Here is a 22,211-nt window from a genome sequence, read left to right as displayed (position 1 = left end):
GTGTGTGTGTGTGTGTGTGTGTGTGTGTGTGTGTGTGTTTATATCATTAAGTAAAATGCAGTTATAATATCTGCAATTTTCTTAACAAACAAATTCTTTGATAAATTAAAAAAAAGCTAATCCACCGGTCTTGGATGAGATAAGAATTTTATTTTATTTTAAATTTATTTTGAGAGAAAAAAATGTTAATTTTAAGTTGAAAAAAAAAATACATAAATAGCAATTTATTTTAAAATATTACAAAAAATACATATAAATATTTATTGACTTTATAGAACAGCAATCGATGGATTCAAAAAAAGTATTTTTAATGAGATGCATTGCAATAAATAAAATTCATTAATAAAGCATGAAAAATAATTTTATTGTTTTTTGTCGAATTTAATTCAAATTTTCGGAAAATAGAATTAAATTTATTCTTTTATTTTTTTTTGACTTCTGGAATCACGACTGAAAATAGCGCGTGGACGTTAGGGCTGCTGCTGTGGATTAAAAAGTCCTTGCTCCAGCCTGGAAAAATGAAATGAAAATAAAAAAAAATAATGTTTACATGGAAATTAATTTTAATTTACATAACCGTTATAATTTTTACATTTTATAACTTTTATATTAAAATTAAGATTATATCCATCCTAAAATAAATTTAAAAAGATGAACTAAACATGTTGTGATGAATAGGGCTGTCAAAACGGCTCGTTGTTCGTGAACAGCTTGTGTTCGGCTCGTTTGTTAAGTTAACGCGCCGACATGAATAAATATTTGTTCGTTCGTGTTTGGCTCGTTTTGACTCGAAATACTACTAATTATATATATATATATATCTTTGATGAGTAGTATTTTAAAAAAAATTAATTGACTACAAGGCTACAGATTTATAATCAATTAAAAGTATTAATGAAAAAAACAGAATAAAAATTATTAAATTCGATAAATCTTACCCAAATTTTTAACATATTATGGTTACGTGATTGGGGTTGCCAAATCGACTCTTTGTCCGTGAATGGCTCGTGTTCAGCTCGCTAATCAAACGAGCCGAACACGAACACACTTGTTGAGCTGGAAATATAAAAGCTTAGCCTAGGCGCGCTCATATTTGGCTCGTTCACACCCCTAGTGATGAAAGTTTTATCCGAATGACTAAAAAAATAGTTTAATCATACTGTTAAAATACATTAAACAGTTTTTTAATTCATTTGAATTTAAATTTAATCAAGCAATAATTTTAAATTTAACTCTTGATCAAATTTATAGGAAATTTTATTTTTTGATGAAATTGTTTTAATGATGACTAGACTAAAAAAATTAATAATTAAAATATAATTCGAGTCCAAGCTTTTATAGAGAATGACTCCTTCAACTCTTCCATAAACTTAGTATAATATAGCTGGCATTTGAACATGCCTAAATCAGCAACGTGGACGGCCAGAGTCTTATTATCCACGTGGGAATCGCTAAGTCGCGCTGAATGATTTGGCGCGGAAAATTACACTGGAGAAGTCGGTTCAGTTTTTTGACTTCGTTTAGTTGTGGCCATAAATTTTGGAAAATTTATCAAACTTTATTATGTGGTTGAATGTAATACGGAACAAAAATAAATTAATTTTCACAAAGACATACAATATAATTGATGCGTGTCAAAAAATTCACGGCGATAGAGTGATGGATTATCATTTTAGGGTTGCACGAGATTTCAGTACATGCTCGGATACAAGAATAGAACTAGTAGTGATATCAGAAGTTCCTACGTTGAAAGCCCGTAAAGGGAAAAAATTACTGGATCTAGCCGAGTTGAAGAAATCTAATATAAACTTTATATTAAATGTACAGTTCCTCATCCCACAGTCTGGAAAGAGCTAAACACTTTTCTAAATTACAACGGCGGTGCACGAATAAATTTATTGTAAGAGGTGGGTGTCGGTCGATATTGATCGATGAAGACCGGTGGGTGGTGGTCGACGGTGATTGATGGCGGTTGACGGTGGTTGATGGTAAATGGAGTGATGCTGGACTTCAACTCATAAAAAAATTTAAGCTCTTATTCGGGCTTCAAGCTCTTCTCCCTCTCATGAGAGAGGTGAGACTCCGGGTGCAATTAATGCAAAAATATAAATTACTTTAACCAACGACTTAGATGACTTCCCTCATTAGACGTCATTTGATGGACGTTTGAGAGTTTTAACGATGTTTGAATTGAGCGAGTTTGGACTCATTGAATTTGTCTCTTTAAGTGCTCGATTTGACTATGAACTCATCAGAATCGACATCTTCCAAAAAAATTTCAAACGTGGTTTAATCATTTGATAGGGAATTGATTTTGTTCAGGTTGGATCAGTCTCGTCGAGCTGAACAGTTTGATTATAACTTTGTTGGAATTTGAGTTCTAGATAATTTTTTATTGATGTTTGAATTTTCTTACTCAAAAGGTTTCCCCAAGTTCACGCCATACCCCAAGATTCGTGTCGAATGATGAGGAATCTGTTGATGGCATATCAATAACTAAGAAAAAAATTTCATGGCTGCCAATAAAGTAATTTGAGATATTGAACACAAATTATAAAATGCCACTCTTAACTATTATTAATAAATTATTATTTTCTCCATAAAAATAACCAACACACACAATCAGAGAGAACTTCAAGATCCAAAAAAATTAGAGTTTTGCTCGGCGACTAACACCAACAACCCCTAGTAGGAACCACAATTGTCGAACCAAACATCACCTGACTTTATCACCCAATCTCAATTGGCTAATTTCAATAGTATTATTCATGTCGTACAACTATAAATATTTGATTAACATTGCTTTATTCTTATAATAGCCTTGACCACAATCATACCATTATAATTATTTTTATGATCGTAATCGAGCTATCACTATTTTATCATGCTTCACCGACTATTATTATCAGATTATATCACTCATTTATCACCATTATGAGCCTTAGGGTTTGTTTAGGGCAGCTTGTGCATTTCAAGATAAGCTACTAGCTTATCTTGAAATGCGGCCCGCGGGTCGAACCCACGGTTTTCATTTAGTGTAAAAAACAAAAATACGGCAGACAGTTTTTTCAAAAAAACACAAAACAAATGGTTAGACGGTGTTTTCAAAAACACCGCCGCACTTATAAGCTGCCCCAAACGAGCCCATAGTCACCATAACCAAACAAATGCTCCCAAATTTTATATTATCATTCATTTGCAATTATGAGAAAAAAAAAACTCTTGTAATCTCGTATATACTCTTAATTATCTTAATTATGAAAGGTTAATTATTCCTTTAGTGATTACAATGTTGTAGTAGATATCAACATAATCATGATTACCTTACATGAGACAACGATTCGTGAACATACAAATACATTACTCCCATCAAAATTTAAACCCACAATCAAACTCACAACAAACAAAAATTTAAAAGTTAGCATCCAAATTTCTTCCAAAAAATAAATGAAAATAAACATTTTTGGCGTATAATCCATGTTACAATTACAAAATAATCATATGCTATCCATCACCTAAACCGAACAACCGCGCACCTGAAAATAACCTACTTCCTCAAATCCGCCGTGAACGGCACATTCGCTCTCGGCAACCACCTCGCGCCGTCAATAAACCGCCGCACAGTAAAGTACCGCGCCACCGCCGCATCTCTAATCACATGATATCCCCCCCACCGAACCCTCCCTCCCAGACCCGCACCCGGCCCATAATTCATATACTCCCCATAGAACAACGTATCCAACGCAAAATCTCCAGCCCACTCCAGCCAACCCGCCGGCTGAACGCCCGAGCCCAAATACGACTGCATGAACACCGTTCTCGAGAAAGCCTTCCATGGCCGACCCAAATACGTCGGCACGGTGGCGTACACGAAGCTATTATGAATCGAGAAGCCTGTATTCTGGCTGCGATCCTTTCTTCCTTGCGCCGTAATGGTGGCCTTTTGGAAAGGCAGCGGCTTTCTCGTGAAGATCTTGCAGTTCTGGAAGACTGCCTGGCCGTTGCCGAAGATGAAGTCGATGGTCCCGTGGATGTGGCATTCGCGGTAGAATTGTCGCAGGGAATGCGCGTATAGCGTGTCCTGAAATCCTTCGATGCTGCATCGAAAGAACGCGGAGCGGTCGGAGTCAACCCGGAGAGCCACTGCTTGGCGGTTTTGTGGGCCCGCGGTGTTCCGGAATGTTATGTCTCTCGCTATGAAACCCTGACCGGAAACGGCTAGGAACCAATGATTGTATTAGTAGGGCTGTTAAAACTGCTATTTTTCGAGAATAATTTATGTTCGGCTCGTTAGCTAAGTTAATGAGTCGAATATGAATCAATTATATGTCCGTTTGTGTTTGACTTATGTAAGCTTGAAATACTAATTATCAATTATATATATATATATATATATATAATTATTGATGAGTTCTATTTTAAAAAAATTAATTGACTCTAAGGCTATAAAAATTTATAATCAATATAAAATATTAATTAAAAAAATAAAATATAAATTATTAAATTAGATTTAATCAAGAATTTTTAAATATTATCCCAATTCTTAATATGTTAGGGCTAAGTGATGAGGTTCTCAAAACAATTCTTTGTTAATGAACTGCTCGTGTTCGGCTTGTTAAGCAAACGAGCCGAACACGAGCACACTTTCTGAGCTAGAAATATAAAAGAGCCGAACACCTAGACTCGCTCGTGTTCGAGTCGTTTGCACTCCCATGTATTAGGTTGGTTTTATTTTCAAATAAATATAAATATTGAAGATTTAAATACGCAAAACTTTTTGTCATGCATGCAGTCTTACCAAAAGTAGCAGTCCGGAAGGTGGTCCAGCCCTGCATGAAATTCCTACTCCCGGTAATAACAGTAACTCCCATTCCTTCCCCTACCAGCATGATATTACTCTTCTTCCTCTTTAGCTCAACATTCTCCTTGTAAACCCCTCTCTTCACAAAGATCACATACCTCCTCAAGCTATGACTCGGCGCATCCTCCACCGCTTCCCCGACCGTCCGAAACCTCCCGGTTCCATCCGCCGCCACCACCGCATCCACCAGCATTTCCCTCTCATTCGCGCTCACCATCTCCATCTCCTCCTCCGTCATCCACGAAGGTAATTGATCATCACCATGATCATCCTCCAACTCTGTCTCATTTCTCCTCGGAACTATGCTCCTCAACCTTTTGTACATCTCAAGCAAGTTGCTTACGAGTTGGGTGACTTCGTTGAGGCCACCACGCACGTAATGCATTAAACGGCCGTCGGTTTTTTCGAAACCTTCGAGGCATGTGTCTTGGTTGCTCAGCGCGGCGCTTAGCCACGAGAGGAGATTGGCTTCGTGTTGGGTGTTTTCGAGCCATTCAATTTCGGCGAGGGATTGGCTGATTTGGTGGACGGATAAGTCAAGGAGTTCTTTGCAGTCTTCGAGGGCGGCGCGCTCGCGGAGGGTTGTGGAGAGCGGGGAGAGGTTCGAGATGGTGTGGATGGAGCTGAGGGCTTGGTTGATGGCGTCGCGTGCGGCAAGGTGGAGGATTTGGGTTGGGTTGGGGTGTTGGGAGGTGCACGAGTTGTAGTCGGAGGTGTTGAGGCACGAGAAGTGGAAGAGGGATTGGGAATGAAGGGGGAGGGAGAGTAGGAGGAGATGGAGGAGGAAGATGGCGAGGGGGGTGGGGGGTGAGGCCATGGGAGGTGGATTTGTATCTTGTAGTTAGTTTAGTAAGGGGGCGGTGTGGTGTGTATGATTTAAAAGAGATGGAGTATTGGTTGAAGAGTGCATTTCTTGAGTTTCTTTATGCTTTGCTCCATGCATGGCTAAAGTTTTATTTTTTATGAGATTCAGTGAAGGAGGGGGGATAAAAGTGGGGAAGAGAGATTGTGGGGTGGGATACGTATTCTTTTATGCTTGCTTAATGGGGTTAGCTTTGTAGATTTTCTTTGGGATGTACGAGACAAAATTGAAGCGCAATGTTTTTCAATACTTTTCTTACTATATTCGGCAAAGGCAGCTATAAAGGAAAAAAATTGAACTAAATTATATAACGGTAAGGAGGGAAAATTTACGTGCATTAAGTACGATTAAGGAGAGTTAATTTTAGAGCAGGAGCGTACATCAAGTTTTTCAAAAGAGATTATAACGTTAAGAATAAAATAATTATACAGATGTATATGTATTCAAATAAATATTTAATGTAATAACAACCACAATTAATAAAAGTATAAAATAAAATATATATTTAAATGTTTCATATTTAAGAATGGTGCATTCAATTATAAAATATAGTTGTTTGATTAATCAAATATATGACTAAGGGTTAATTGTGCGTTTTATATTTAAATAATAATTAATTATTACGTTGAGTAAATATTAAAATATTACATCAAAACAATTAAAAATTTTTATAATAATAAAATGCATCTCATAATTTAATACTAATTTTTTCTTAATTTGTATAATTTTATAGATACAATTTTTAACTTAAAAAATTATTTAATATAATTCACTCAAAATATTATTTATTTAAAAATATTATTCAATATCACTTTGTATTAGCTTAGCCGAATGAATAGGTAGATGATTTAAATAGTATTTAAAAGATTACTCACATTTTAATGACATTGGGTCAATCATTCCGAGATTTTCTTAAGCTTTAAGAGAAAGAAAATTAAAGAGAAGATTAAGTCATCAAGACTTAATTTGAATCTTCTAGACCACAAGAATTTACAAATCCTAAGAAGGCAAATAAATGGTTTGGTTAAATCCATCTTCAAGATCTATCCAAGACTTTACCTCGGGATTTGCCCAAGGCGAGACTAAGATAAAATAAACCGAGGGAATGACTCCTTTCGGAATCGTCTCAACAGCTTCCTTAGTTGAAGTCGAAACATCAAGAGGTGTAGTGGTAAAGAGCTTCTTAATCCACCGCCTCTTGGTCAAGATGGGATATACCCTGATTAGATAAACAAAGAGGTCTAACCAGTAACATCAAATATTGAGGCATGCCGATAAGTTATGAACTATTTACATAAGCAAAGTTCTTTAACCAATGATACATGACACTGGAAAAGGTGATGAGAATCATCCAACTAAATAAAGATAATAACGAGGTTGGGTACATTAGGTAATACAACCCGTGATGATGCTCTTTTCCATGGAACCAACTAGAAAGTCGATGAGATTCTTATCAAAACTATAACGTCAGTAGGCCGCGAGGGCCAAAGTTGGGAGTTGTAAGAGTTGTGGACCACGTAGACAATAAGTGGTTAAGTAGGTCATAGAAATGAGTTATAATGACATCTGTAGGTCATGGTGGCCGGATTCAAGAGTTGTACATATGTGAGGTGCGTTGCTACCCTATCTTCGAGATGCACTGTTGCACCATTCTTGGGGTGAGTTGTTACATTGTCTTTAGGGTTGGCCCAATGTTCAGGATGATGCGCCACTTCGCAAGCTGCATCATGACTCCACGACTTCAGTTGTTTCTTCACACGATGGAGTGGGCGACGACCGTGAGTGCTGGTCAACAAGTGTAGGAGTAGGAGGAAACTGCAACTTCTTCTTACCTCAAGATAGAGATAGGGCTCTATTTATAGAGTTCCCTTGATCAAACAGTATTTGATGGACAATTATGTGCCTAAACGATATCAAAGTTGAGAGATCTTGGGCTCGTTGTATTAGTCTCGTCGAGACACTTGATTCGTAAATGAGTTTACCCACTTCATCATTCATTCAAAAGCTTTTAAGAAGTGGCTTAATGACTTGATCTGAGCTTGATTTGACTCAGATTGGCTCGATTTTGTTATTATTGGATTTGTCTCGTCGAGCCGGTTAGTTTGACTATAAGTTTGCTAAAATTAAAGTTTTGGATGACTCTTAATCAAATTTTGAATATTTTTTTTTCTCAAAAGATTATCTTGAGACCCACGCCATGTCTCGAGATTCATGTCTGATAATGAGAATAATTTGATGACGTATTAATAACCTTGAGGTTTTGTATACAAATTAATTTATGCATATAAGTTTTCAAGAAGAGATGCATTGTTAACATCTTATTGGAGTGATGCATGTTATTTGATGATAGCTAAGGAAAAGAGGCATGATTGTCACCATCATGGCTATCGGAGTAAAAGTTTTGGGATAGTCAATCATTTCCTTTGTGTAAATTCTTTGGCCACAAAGTGAGACTTGTGTACTTTAATGGTTTCAACAACTCCATTCTTGATTTTTAAGACCCTTATGCATTCAAGTAGCTCCATTTTAAAAGATACATAATTTGATTAGACTCCAATTATTAATTTTACCTATCATTGCCTATTTCCATTATAGAACTTCAATGGCTTGTGAGAAGTTGGTTGCCTCAACTTTGGTCTGAAGATGGGTGAGATAACTTTTGCGGCTAATGGATGGTCATTTGTAAGAATCAACATTTTACAAATGATGGTCCATGCCTTTTCACAAGATATGATTGAATGCAAGTGATTGCTAAGGCAGTGTCTCAAATGTAATCATGTAACTATGTTGGCTAGCATTGAATACATGACATGATTGCATAATTCGGGTTGATGTTGGACATAATGCACTACATCAGTTGGGTGGCTAACTTGAATTATTGAATTCATATTTGTCGATAATTAGAAGTGGCAAGATGAAAATATTTTGTTTGAAGTAAAAATAATATTTGGATGACAAGGCATGCTTATAGAATATACATCCATTGATTTGTAAATGATCTTTATTTACATATCATAATTTTGTATACTTTTAACCAAAGAAATATCTGACAAAAATGAATTTTTTAGATCCACTATCAAATTGTGTTTATAATGGAAAGACTGTAAGTAAAACTGAGACAATTGAAAACCTTAAGGTGAGAGTAAGGGTCTGTTTGGGGTAACTGCAGCTTATCCAACTTATGCTGATAAACAACTTATCCTGATAATCTGTTGATGACCAGCTGATCCGGATAAGCTGACTAGTTGTTTGGTTTATGCGTTTTGAAAACAGCTGAATTGCAGCTGTTTCTGGATAAATGATCATTCTGCCCCTGTGCAATAATATTATTTACAAAAGAAGTGTCATAACAATATATTTGTAAAAAAAAAGACTTCAATACAGTAAAAAAAATAAGATAAATACCTAAAAATAGTTATAAAATAATAATGAATGGTATCAAAAATATTATAAAATGATTTTATATATTTTTCCTGATTATTAGACATTGTTTATTATAAAATGATAAGAAGTAATATAAAAAATATGAATAAATTCAATCAAAATCCTATGTCACAATCTTCCTCTTCGATCCTTCCCTGTTCGAGATTGCTTCGCCGCAATAGCGTCCCACGATCTTCTTCTTCGCTCCAAGCCTCGTTGCGCTACCTCTCACGATCTCTGTGTTCGCTCAACATCGTGTCTCCCTGCCGATGTTCGCTGCCATACTGATGTCGCACCTCTCTGCCGCAACCCACGCTCGCAAACGAAGGAAGAGAAGGAGTGTCGAAGAAGCCGGCCGTGCGATCTCGATCGCAAATGAAGGAGAAGGCCGTGGGTTCGATCGAGGGGCAGTGGAGTTATTTTGTGACTAAACGCGACGAGGAACGCTGCTTGCAGGGTCATCCCCGCGGACAACGTTCTTCATAAAATAAAAACAGAGTTTTTTAAAACGTGACTAAAACACAGAAAACAAACAGTAAGACAACGTTTTGAAAATGCCCCCCGCTATTTTAAGCTGCCCCAAAAGGGCCGTAAGAGGGTTGTGTTCCAAAAAGCATCTCTCGTGATGCTTTTCTCTGCATTCTCCCTAGAAAGATAAATGATGATTGTTTTGCAGGTGATGTTAGAATATGATGTGCTTTTACTCAATCATGTCTTTTTCTCATGGAGTGGTATTACAACCGCACGAACGAAGAACTCTAAAATTTGAAGAAATATTTACAATTTTAAGAGAAATTTAGCAAATACTTTAATGACAAAAAAAAAAAAAAAGATGGGAGTTCTATGTGAAAGCCAAGGATGTATAATTAATTGGCTTTTAATTACATTGTGTGGAGACAAATGTGAAGAATGATTAAGTTATGGATTTATAATCATCAGAAAATCCCAAGTGATACGGACTGAAGTCATCAACAACTAATGATTAAGTAGTAATGTGCACTAAAAGGAGCCAGAAAAGAATTAGCCAGCTTTTATATTTCAAAAATACTAAAATTGCTAGGGAGATTGAAGCCACCCCAGAAAAGAATTAGCCAGCTTTTATATTTCAAAAAAGAAAAAAAGGAGAAATAGTTTTATATAACTAGAAGAAAAAGAAGATTTGATATGCCATCCTAAAGAGCAAATATCAGATAAAGTTAGAGATGACAACATCAGGATACAAAGCAAAAATGGGATCAATTCTACTTTGTTTAAGAATGACTAAGATATTCTTCTGTTTTTTTTCGTTACAGATGTCGGTAATTGAAAAAAAATATTACGTCAAGAGTCTGGACGTAAGTTGCATCTGGACAATGACTACGATCCATCGAGAGGAGCGGAGGAGGAAAAAAAACGATCTCTGGTGGATCGTAGCGGCCAGACGCAACTTACGTCCGATTTTCTGACGTAATATTTATTCTAGTAATTCTGGCTAATTGCATTTGATTTGGGCTCTTTCACCACAATTAGGTCGTGAGATTGGGCTAAGGATGACATCACTCACCCATTCATTGTATCTTAGTGGCGTTTACATTACATTATATGCCACCCGCTTGCTATATATTTAGGGTTGTATACGAGCCGAGCTTGAGCGCTGGGCTCGTGTTCGGCTCGTTCGAAATAGCTCGTGTTCGAAATCGGCTCGTGTTCGAAATCGGCTCGTAAATAGTGTGTTCGTGTTCGGCTCGATGGCTCGTGTTCGGCTCGTTCGAAATAGCTCGTGTTCGAAATCGGCTCGTGTTCGAAATCGGCTCGTAAATAGTGTGTTCGTGTTCGGCTCGATTTAAATATTCGTGTTCTGCTCGAAAATGGCTCGTTAAACTAAAATTAAGAAAAATAGATGTAAAGTGTGGGATTCGAACCTGGGTCAAATCTATACAAAAGAAGACACTGACCACATTGCCACATGAGATGTTATGATTTAAACTTAGACATAAATATATATAATATATTATTATATAAATAATATATGTAATATATTGTTATATAAAAAGTTATATAATTTTTTTTTCGAGCCATTTCGAGCCAAACACGAGCGAACAAACTGTTGTTCGTGTTCGGCTCGTTTACATTTCGAGCTTACAAATTTGTTCGTGTTCGACTCGTTAGGCTTAACGAACGAGCCGAACACGAGCTGCTTAACGAGCCGAACACGAGCTGTTCACGAACAACGAGCCAAATTGACAGCCCTATATATATTTACAATTAAACACCTAAATTGTTTTTTTTTTTAAATTTGTACCACCCAAATCTTTCATATCACCTAAAAATATCATCATTTTAACTTTTATAACGTGAAATGCACATTTTGATATAAAGGTAATTAGGTGGCATTTATGTATGAAAAAAACGAAGTTTAGGCTTTAAATATGCAAATACATATGAAGGTATGTATGTAACAACATATAAATCAATAAATAAATTTTAAGGAAATTTACACACATAGCATACGATTCTTATGTATTTACGTTTCTAGCACAATAATTTTCATATTTACTACAATTTTTAAAAAGTGGTAATAGTGCTAAAGTGATTGGAGGATAAATACAAAAATTTTTGTATTAGATATATAAATCCATAAAAATTGGGTGCTATATATGTAAATGTCTCATTCTAGCCAGGCAAAGTGATGCAGCCTCCATTGAATCCAAGCAAGAACTGCATTTGCATGGTCTTTCTGGAGGAATTCGGAGAGAAACGAATCATGAGATCATAAACCTCAACATTTTTAAATTTGTTTCTGAAATGAAAGTAATAATATATAGAAATTTATATTAGGCTCATTCTATAGGGATGGAATTTAGACTTTCAAAATACAAATCATAGAAAAATTGTCTTAAATTTAAGGATATATAAATCTACTATAAAATACATAATAACATGAAAATTATAAAAATAAAGTTTTTTGTATGATATAATTATGTATAATTCCTCGCCTAACCCTTATCTGTTATTGCCTTCTAATGATTGGTGATGGTTGCGTTCTCTAGATTTTCTTTTGATATAAAACTACTATTCCACGCCATACAAATTTATTTTGTTGAGATTCCTTGGAATACATAAAAAATCACTATGTTGGGAAGCTTCCTCAGCCATATGTCATCTCCCAGAAGAGTTCTTCAGGGTGGTGGGCAACCCGAGACTTAAATACTGTTTTTCGGCCTTACACCTAGTCAATGTAGGACTTTTTGTCCGTGACATTCTTCTCCACCCATTCACGTGACGCCCTCATCACGGATCGGCTCCACCGAGGGTCCCACTATACCATGGAGAGTCCACAAACCTGGCAGGCAGTAATCTGTTCTGATACCGCTTGTCACCTCCTAAAAGAGCTCTTCGGGGTGGTGGGCAACTCATGACTTAAATACTACATTTCGGTTCTACATCTTTTAAGTCTGTGACACATAGCTTCCAAGAAATTTGCTTAGAGCCGATGTTAGACTTTTAGTCTGTGACACATAGCTTCCAAGAAATTTGCTTAGTGTTTTTTTCCCCTTTTAAAAGACACTGTCAGGGTCCCAAGTCCCGGATACAAAAAATGGAGGGTTGTGTTAGTTAGTCAACAGTTAATGTAAAATTTGTGGAAAAATCATCACATAAATCTCTTAAATTATTGTGTAAATGTTAGGGCATCCTTTGAAAGTGACGCACTGTATGATCTGAATACAATAAAAAGTGTGCAAGGGGTGCTACACCGACGTTCAAGTATAGTGTCAAATAGGAAATGTTCATACATTACAAACGAATGTTGGTAAATAAGTTAGTTAAAAAAAACTAATATTAGATTAAAATATTGGAATATAGGTACTCTTACAAGTAAACTATTTGAATTAGTTGATATTATGATTCATATGAAGATAAATATTTTATGCATTCAAGAAACTATTTATGCATTCAAGAAACTAAATCAAGAAACTAAATAGGTTAGAGAAAAAAACTAAAGAGATTGATAGCTTTCGTTTTAGACTTTGGTGTTCATGTAGGAGTCACACTAGAAATGGTGTATGAGTAATTATAGATAAGAGTTTGAAAGATAGCATTGCAAAAATAAATAGAGTTTAAGTAGAATTATAGCCCTAAAGATTGTTGTTGATATTAAGATTTTTAATGTTATAAGTGCTTACGCTCCTTAAGTAGGTTTAAATATAAGTTTACGAGAAAAATTTTTATAATGACCTAGAAGAATTAATACATATGATGCCTCTTTAAAAAAAAAATTATTGGAGGAGATTTAAATGAACATGTTAGTATAGTGGGGGAAGATTTTAGAAATACTCATGGTATTACGGTTTTGGAGTAAATGATAAAGAATGTAAAACCATATTAGATTTTGTTTTAACGTATAATTTTGTTATTGCTAACACTTTATTTAAGAAAAGTTATGAGCACATTATTACTTAAAAAATTGAATCTAATGAAATAAAAATAGATTATTTTCTTATAAAAAAAGATAACGTTGAGAATGAAAAGATTGTAAGGTTATTCCAAGTGAAAATTTAAATACTCAACATCGATTTTTAATTAGTTCTGAATTTTAAATTAAAGGGTTGTGAGATAAAGAATATAAGAAAATATTGTCATAGAATTAGTTGGGGGTTCCTAAAAGACAAATAAAATTATTTTTATTAATAAACTTTGGGACATCGAGATTTTGGATTTTCATGATGAAGTGAATTCTATGTGAGATAAAGTAACAAACACTATTAAACAAGTGATAAAAGATATACTCGGAAAAAAAAAATGTTTTAATAAATAAAAATAGTTTGTAGTGGAAAAAATGTGCAATAAAAGATAAAACATAAAAAAGTTTTGTTATAAAAATTGATTTAAATTTAAAAACTTAGAGAACTGGTAAAAATATAAGATTACTTGTAGGGAGTGAGAAAACAATTTGTGATTGTAAAAATTCTGCTTTTAGTGGTCTTTATAATAGATTAGATACTAAAGATGGTGAGAAATATATGTATAAATTAGCCAAAATAAAGCAAAAATAAAAATAAAGATTTAATTCAAGTAAAGCATATTAAAGATGAAAATCAGAAAATATTTTTTCTTAAAAAAAGATATTCAACATTGGTGAGTGAACTATTTTGATAACTTTTTCAAAGAATTTTCTTAAAATATGGTCGACCTCAGTGATCCTAATATCATTAATAAAAATAAAGTATTTTTTTTACTATTGCATTAGTCAAAAAGAAGTTGAAGGGGCTTTAAAGAAAATATATGGTGGAAAAGCAGTAGAATTTGATGATATCCCAAATGAAATGTGAAAATATTTAAGAGATTTGAGAGTTTTTTGGCTTACTAAAGCCTTTAATATTATTTAAAAAACTAAAAGAAAGTCTGAGGAGTGGAGGATGAGTATTTTAGTACTTATTTTTAAGAATAAAAGGGATGCACAATAGTGTGAAAAATATAGAAGAATTAAGTTGATGTGTCGGATTTTAAAATCATGGGAGAGGGTAATTGAACTTGGGTTAAGACGTGATACAAAGATTTCTCAAAATTAATTTGGATTTAGATCTGGCGGCTCCACTATGGAGGCTATACATTTATTGAGAGGTTTGATGAAGAAGTATAAAGAGAATAAGGAGGATCTACATATGATTTTTATTTATTTAGAAAAAGCTTGCAATAAGGTTCCAAGAGAAATCATTTAGAGAGTTCTTGAGAAAAAAAGGTGTTGATACAACTTATATTCAAGTCATTAATAAAATGTATACTAGAGTTGTTACTTATGTTCAAACAAAAGAATGATTGAGTAAATATTTACTATTTCAGTTGGACTACATCAAAGATCTACTTTAAGCTCATATATTCTTGCTTTAGTTATGGATGTTCTTATTGGACTTACACAGGAAGATGTATCTTAGTTTGTGTTTTTTGATGATGATATCCTTCTTGTGGATAAAGCTAGAGTAAGAGTTCTGAAAAAACTTGAATTATGGAGGTCTACATTGGATTCCAAAGGCCTTCATTTGAGTTGAACTAAAATTGAATACATAAATGCAATTTTAGTAGTGGTAGCTCTAGTGGCTGGGTTGTAACTAAAGATGATCAAATCATTAAAAAGTTTAAATATTTTAAATATCTAGGGTTTATTGTTCAAAGTAATGGTGATATATATGGGGATGTTATTTGTAGAATTCACGTTTGTTGGTTGGAGGAATACATTGGGTCTATTGTATGATAGAAAAGTACCGCTTAGACTTATAGGAAAATTTTATAAAACAGTGGCGAGCCTGCAATGCTCTCTAACACAGAATCTTGGCCTTTATAAGAGAAGCATAAAACAAAGTTAAGTACTGGTGAGATGAGAACACTTAGGTGGATGAGTTGCTTAACATTTAGAGAGAATGAAAAATAAATATTTTTGTGATAGACTTGGTGTAGCTCCAGAGCTAGATGAGATTAGAGAGAATCGACTTAGATGGTCTAGTTACATTAAACGTCAATCATCTGATGATTCTGTTAGGAGAGTAGATATTTTAGATTCGAATTATGATAAGAAAAGCAAAGGTAAACCTAAAAAGACTTGGACATATTGTATAACAAATGATCTTAATCTATTATAATTAAATGAAAATATGACACTTAATATAACATGATGAAAAAAAGATTCATGCAAATGATGCTACTTAGTGGGATAAAGGCTTATTGTTGTTGTTTTTTTCTTAAAAATAAATCATTTTATTTTTAAAAATACTCAAAATATTTAGACAACAACATGGAGATCTCATGAAAACTAAGTATCATTTGATATCCATGAAAATTTTCCAAAAATAGTGTGATATGTATGAAAATTTCTCCAAAATAAAATACATGCGTTTTCATATCTAATAACTAAATTTTAAATTTTATATTTATAACACTAAAATATATGAAGGGCTATCATTATGGCTTGTTGTTCGCAAACAGCTCGTGTTTGGCTAGTTAAATAGCTCGTGTTCGGCTTGTTCGTTAAGCTTAACGAGCCAAACACGAACAATTTTTTAAGCTCGAAATTTAATCGTGTTCGGCTTGAATTGGCTTGAAAATAAATAAGTAAATAAATATATTATATATACATAATAAATATTCATAAAATTAACTATTATAAATTTTAATTAATTAATTTTTTTTTAAAAATAAATTGTCAAATTTTATAAAATTTAATTCTATAAATTATTATGTACAACAAAATATTAATAATAATATATTACTAATACTTATATAAGTATTATATATTTATATAATAATATAATATTAGTTTTATAATTAAAATATTCTAACATATATACTATCTAGAAAAACTCTACCCCTGCCTCCCATTCCTCTCTCGAACTTACTCAGGATCGGCTGTCTCTCACACTCTCCCTCTAACTCTTCTCATTCTTCTCTCGAAAATCCTTTCGGCCGACGATCGCAACAACTTAGGGTTTGCAATGGGGCTCCCGTCTCCGTTCGTCTTCTAATATCTACTTGTATTTCTCTTCGAATAGTCAGTGTTGGCTAGATTGCTCGGTATTCTTGTTTGGTCGCTCGTTTGGATTCCTAGGTGTTATCTCTGAGTTTCATATTATTTTCGGGTTCGCCTCTTATCTTATATTTACTTAAATTTATTTTAGATTTATTTGGATTTTTTTAGGGAAACCTAGCTTCGTAGGGTTTTGGCAGAATGGCAGGGGGGTGTTGCTTTTCTATGGATGAGAATATGAGATCTGATATAAGTACTTTGTTGTGAAATTTAGTTCGGTGTGCATTATGTGGTGAATCATTATGTGGTTCGGCTATTGCTTCTAGATCAGAATTTTTGGTAAACATTCATTCTCTTGCCTTGAATATTTTAGCATTATCTTGGTGTACAGTTGTTTAGAGGAGGAGTATTTTCAACACTTGCGATATGTGTTTTTAATTTTTTGGCTAGAACAAATATATGACCAATCTAAGATGTGTCATTTTTTGACGTTGTGGACATGGTTCCTTAGATTTATTATTTTAGCCGTTGGCATTGAAATGGACCTCGCTAAGATTGAAGTTATTGTGAATTTCCCTAACCCGCAATTTTTCGCTCGTTTGGCTACCCGGCTTCATGTTCTACTGTCAGTTAAATGTACCCGGCTTCATCGGAGGGCATTCTATCTTTTTTTGTAGTGAAAAGTTGAATGATTTCAGATGAAATTGTTCCATGTATGACAAGAAATTTTATGCTACTGTGAAAGCTCTTAGTCACTAAAGCTCTTAGTCACTAAAGTAATTATCTATTGACAAGTTATTTCATTCATTATACTTATCATGAGGCATTGTGGTTCCTGAACAATTAGAACAAGTTGAAAGACAAACATGCCTCTTAGGTTGAGATCTTTTCTTTTCCTTTTGTGCTAAAGAATAAAATTGCGAGTCAAAACAAGATAATTTATGTGGTAAGCTTTAGCCACTTATTGATCATCACCATGTAGTCGAAGTTAACTGGTTTCAAAGCCTTAAATGGCTTGTAAGCCACTCATGAAGACTTTCAAGAAATTTGGAATCATTTCTAGGGGAGACTGTATTAGCTATTTCATAGATTGGATAAACATCAATCTTACTAAAATAAAAGGTAAGAGATATGAGTGAGGGAATAGGAATAATAATATTTCTTTTTATGTTTATTTTTTCCCTTTGTATTTTGATATTCTCTCGCATATTTGCTTGGAAAGAATATAGAAAAGGGGCACTAGTTTACATCTTTTGTAGTACCCTACACTAGTTTACATAAAGTCAGATTTGAATGGTTTTATTTGGTATGTGCCTTTTGCATGTTATATTTGGTATGGTAATGTTGCGAAGTAAATATATGGTTATTGTTGCATGTATATATGCATGTATGAAGTAATACTAATTCCGTAGTTTTGATTTCAGTTAGTGAGCAAATGCAAATATGTCCGAATTAAATCTTTCACAATCGGAATCATCCAACAATTAGTTGCTACCAGAAGCTCAGAATAGCAAAATAATTGCCAATCTTAATTTACCAAGTACAGAGCCAGAAAGTAGTACCTCAAGTTGTCATTGATAATATTAGTGAAAAAGTCTTTAATAAGAAGGGTAGGAAGGGGAAGTCAGCAGTGTGAGAGTATTTTGTGGAGGCAATACCCAAACAACTTTTTGGCAGTGCATTTGTTGTCAAACAAAATTTCAAAAATCTAAAACAGGAACAACTTCTCAACTTTTACGTCATGTGAGGGAGTGTGGACAAATCAAAACTAAAAAAAAAGGAAGACGTTGGTCTTTCTAAAAAAGGATAGAAAATGTTGAATTTTATGTCAAATGCTTTTAATGCAAATGTTGAGATTCCAGTTTTTCATGATCTAAAAAACTATGATCAACATAAGGTTAGAGATATGATCTCCAAAATGGTTATAGTGCATGAGTATCCTTTTAATATTGTGAACATAAATGATTTAATATTTTATTGAAATCCTTGAACCAAAATTATGAGAAAGTTTCAAGGAACACAATAAAAACTGATTGCATGAAGATTTATGAGTTCGAAAAAGATAAGCTCAGAAATCAATTTTAGGATATTCACAGGTTTTCATTAACCTCTGATTGTTGGACTTTCAATCAAACAATCAGATATATGTGTCTAACTGTTCATTACATTGATAAGTCTTGCAAGATGCAAAAATGAATTATTAATTTCATTGAATTGGATCTACCTCATACTGTGACATTCATTTGTGATGTCATTTATGATTGCTTGTTAGATTAGAAGATATAGGACAAAGTTTCTACTATCACATTAGATAACGCTAGTAATAATGATGTTGTTGTTAGATTGCTCCAATCAATTTTTTTATCATGAGGGAAATTATATTTTAAGGGATATTTCTTTCATATTCGTTGTTGTGCTCATATATTAAACATTATGGTGCAAGTTGGTTTGAGAGAGTTTAATGACATCATTTATAACATTAGAGAGTCTATCAAATATCTGAAGAAGTCATCGTCAATGTTACATATGTTTGCTGAGATATACAGACAATTAGGGATATCAACATCAAAGGGTTTGTACATCGATGTTCCAACAAGATGGAACTCAACTTTCTTAATGTTCGAATCTGCTTTTATTTTTCGGAAGATGTTCGCTTACTATGCAAATCAAGATAACAATTTCAGTTGGTTGCCTTAGTTGGTTGCCTTCAGATTTATTGAGAGAAATATGACAAAATCAGAAAATTTCTTATTGTTTTTAATAATGTGACAAAAATAATTTCAGGTTCTTTCTACACAGCCTCAATTATGATTTTTCTGTGATTTTATGCACATAATGAATTTTATTTTTTTTATTAATATGACAAAAAAATGATTTCAGGTTCTTCCTACTCAACCTCAAATATTTTTTTACCAGTTGTTTTCTATATAAATAAATTGTTGTTGGATGAGTCGACTTCCTCCGATGACTATATGAGGAACATGACTTTTGCTATGAGAGGTAAAGTTGATAAATATTGGGGTGAGTGTAATCTCCTAATGTCTGTTGCAGCTGTTTTGGTTCCTCATTTGAAAATGAAGTTCATACATTTTAGTTTTGCCAAGATGTATATATCTATTGAATTAGACTCCAAAATTAAACAAGTTGAGGATGTTATGTTGGAAATTTGCAATACGTATGCAAACGATATTGCTAGTTCCAGTTCTGGAAGTGACAATGTTTCTTCGGAGTAGCCAAGTGATTTAGTTAATTCATAAAGTTTTGATTGCATGCTTGGATTTACTGATTTTGTTGTTTCATCTGGTTCTATTCAACCATCAAAATCAGATTTACAAGTCTATCTCGAGGAGGGTCTTTTTTTAGTCAATAATGAACATTTTGATATTCTTGAGTTGTGGAAGTTGAACACTCTCAAGTATCATTGCCTATCAAAAATAGCTAGGGAGATATTATCAATTCCAATAACAACAGTTGCTTCAGAATCTGCATTTAGTACTGGTGGAAGAGTTCTAAATGATTACAAAAGTTCACTCTCGACAAAGACAGTGAATGCATTAATATGCTCATCTAGTTGGATTAGATCTTCCACGAGTCGTTTGAAAACACTTATGGTAATTTTTCTCAAGAATTAGCTTCTATATTATATGTACTTTTTCATCTTAAAATTGATATTTATATAGCTTTCCTTCCAACAAGAATTAATGGAAGAGGAATAGCTTGAAGTGGCACTGCCCGAGTAAATAGAGGGGAGGAAGGAAATGATGTTAATTAAGCTTTCATCTTGCGAATTGTGATATTTTCACACTGCGAAAGTGTATAAGTACTGTTCGCATTATATTTGAATGTATACAACTGTTACATTTTATGGTTTATTCATTCTAAACTCTGATTATATCGGAATGTATCCAATTGTTACATATTGTTGGCTAATATTTTAATGTTTTATGTCGTCAGGTGACAACATTTGGGATTTAATGAATCCTGTAAATGTAGATTTAGTAAATCCTAATGTGGCTAAATCTCATAAACTGTTTGGGATGACATGAAAAAACTGATCAAATCCTATGAAAATATTTAACAACTTTGTAGGATTTAAATGTGTGAAACTAGATTTACTAAATCTAGGGATTTGAAGTAGCAATTTGGCAAGATTTAAGTTAAACCTGGCTTACATTATGTCTTGAAGCTGTAACCAAACAGCCTTAAAGTATTATGCATCTTTCATTAACTTAAATTATGAGTTTTGATTCTGGTTGGTGCTGCAGTCATCAATATAATCAGTGGCATAGCTTTAAAAGCCAAACTATGCTCTTCTATTTTTTTACTGCAGTACTTCAGGAGGGGTGGGGGGAACTGCAGAAGCCACTTGAGGGTTTGAAGAGTCAGGTACCTCCCGAAAAATGGGTTCAATGGACTGCAGATTTTTAGTTTGAAAGTGTTGGCATTTAGGAGGTTGTTCAAATTCCCTAGCAGCTCCAGTATAATTGGGTTTTCTGGTTTCAGATTGTGTTGGGGTAGTGGGAGGTTGTAACACCCCTTGGTCCATTGCTGCAGGACTTCCTGTATGCACTGCTCAGCTGCATCAGCAGCAATGTCTTAGATGATTATTCTTACTCTTAATTTTGAAAAACAACACAAATTTGCAACCATTTTAGGATAAGAATATGAAAATGAAGCCTTAGATGATTATTTTTACCCTTAATTTTGGAAGACAACACAAGTTTGCAACCATTTTAGGATAAAAATATGAAATGATGTCTTAGATGATTATTCTTACTCTTAATTTTGGAAGGCAACACAAGTTTGCAATTATTTTAGGATAAGAATATAAAATGAGCAAAATTTTGCCATTAACAATTAACAATTTTGCTCTTATTATATGTTTGAACAATTGAATTGTTTGCACTTTCTGTAGAATAAGACAAGAATATGACTTTGAGGAGTTTTGGATGTAAGTTAGATGTGGCAATTCTTGACTTGTTTGCTGATGGAGAACTACTGTAAGCCTTCTTAATAGTTTATTTTTTGGCTTGATTAGCTTTGGTTGCATTGCCGGCTACAGGTTTGGGTTCTTAAAATCAACTGAATAGCAAGCGATTTTGGTAAGCCTTCTTAACAGTTTATTTGTTGACTGATTTTGCTGCAGGTTGCATTGCCGACTACAGGTTTCAGTTCTGATTTGGTAAGCCTTCTTAATGTTTATTTGTTGACTGGTTTTGCTATTTTGAATGTGATCAGAATGAATGGCGAGCGATTGGTCTGCAGCTGAGCCGGGGATGGGTTCATAATGCCATTAATCGTCCTGAGCCTCACATAATGCTCTTCAGGAGGCCGCTTAACTACTAGCAGCAGCAGGAGAACCAGGTTGCGGTTGCTGCAGCACAGCTTTATGGAACTGCTTTATAATGGTAGAACTCTCACCATATTTTTTATTTTGATTTGATTGGCTCAATCTTCCTGACATTTTTACTTGCATAAAAGAGTATTTTTATGTTAGAATTTTAGCTAACACTAGTTATTTGTGTAGATATGAAGAATACATTGATTAAATAATCTCTCATGAGGTGGTA

At 33.9% G+C, this 22,211-nt stretch overlaps 1 protein-coding gene across 1 annotated transcript; it reads right to left on the bottom strand.

Annotated features, from left to right (window-relative positions):
• Positions 1–3,431: 3,431 nt before the first annotated feature.
• Positions 3,432–5,678, bottom strand: LOC110033483 (putative pectinesterase/pectinesterase inhibitor 22). Its single transcript, XM_020737478.1, has 2 exons — positions 4,799–5,678; positions 3,432–4,218 (listed from the first exon to the last, which is right to left on the bottom strand). Exons 1-2 carry the CDS (start codon positions 5,676–5,678, stop codon positions 3,548–3,550), a joined length of 1,551 nt encoding a protein of 516 aa, XP_020593137.1. The 3' UTR covers positions 3,432–3,547.
• Positions 5,679–22,211: the final 16,533 nt, after the last annotated feature.

Source organism: Phalaenopsis equestris, unplaced genomic scaffold, assembly GCF_001263595.1.
Source record: "Phalaenopsis equestris unplaced genomic scaffold, ASM126359v1 Scaffold001196, whole genome shotgun sequence".
NCBI lineage: Eukaryota > Viridiplantae > Streptophyta > Magnoliopsida > Asparagales > Orchidaceae > Phalaenopsis > Phalaenopsis equestris.
The sequence above is the reverse complement of the archived record's forward strand: the minus strand, read 5'-3'. Positions and strand labels throughout refer to the sequence as shown.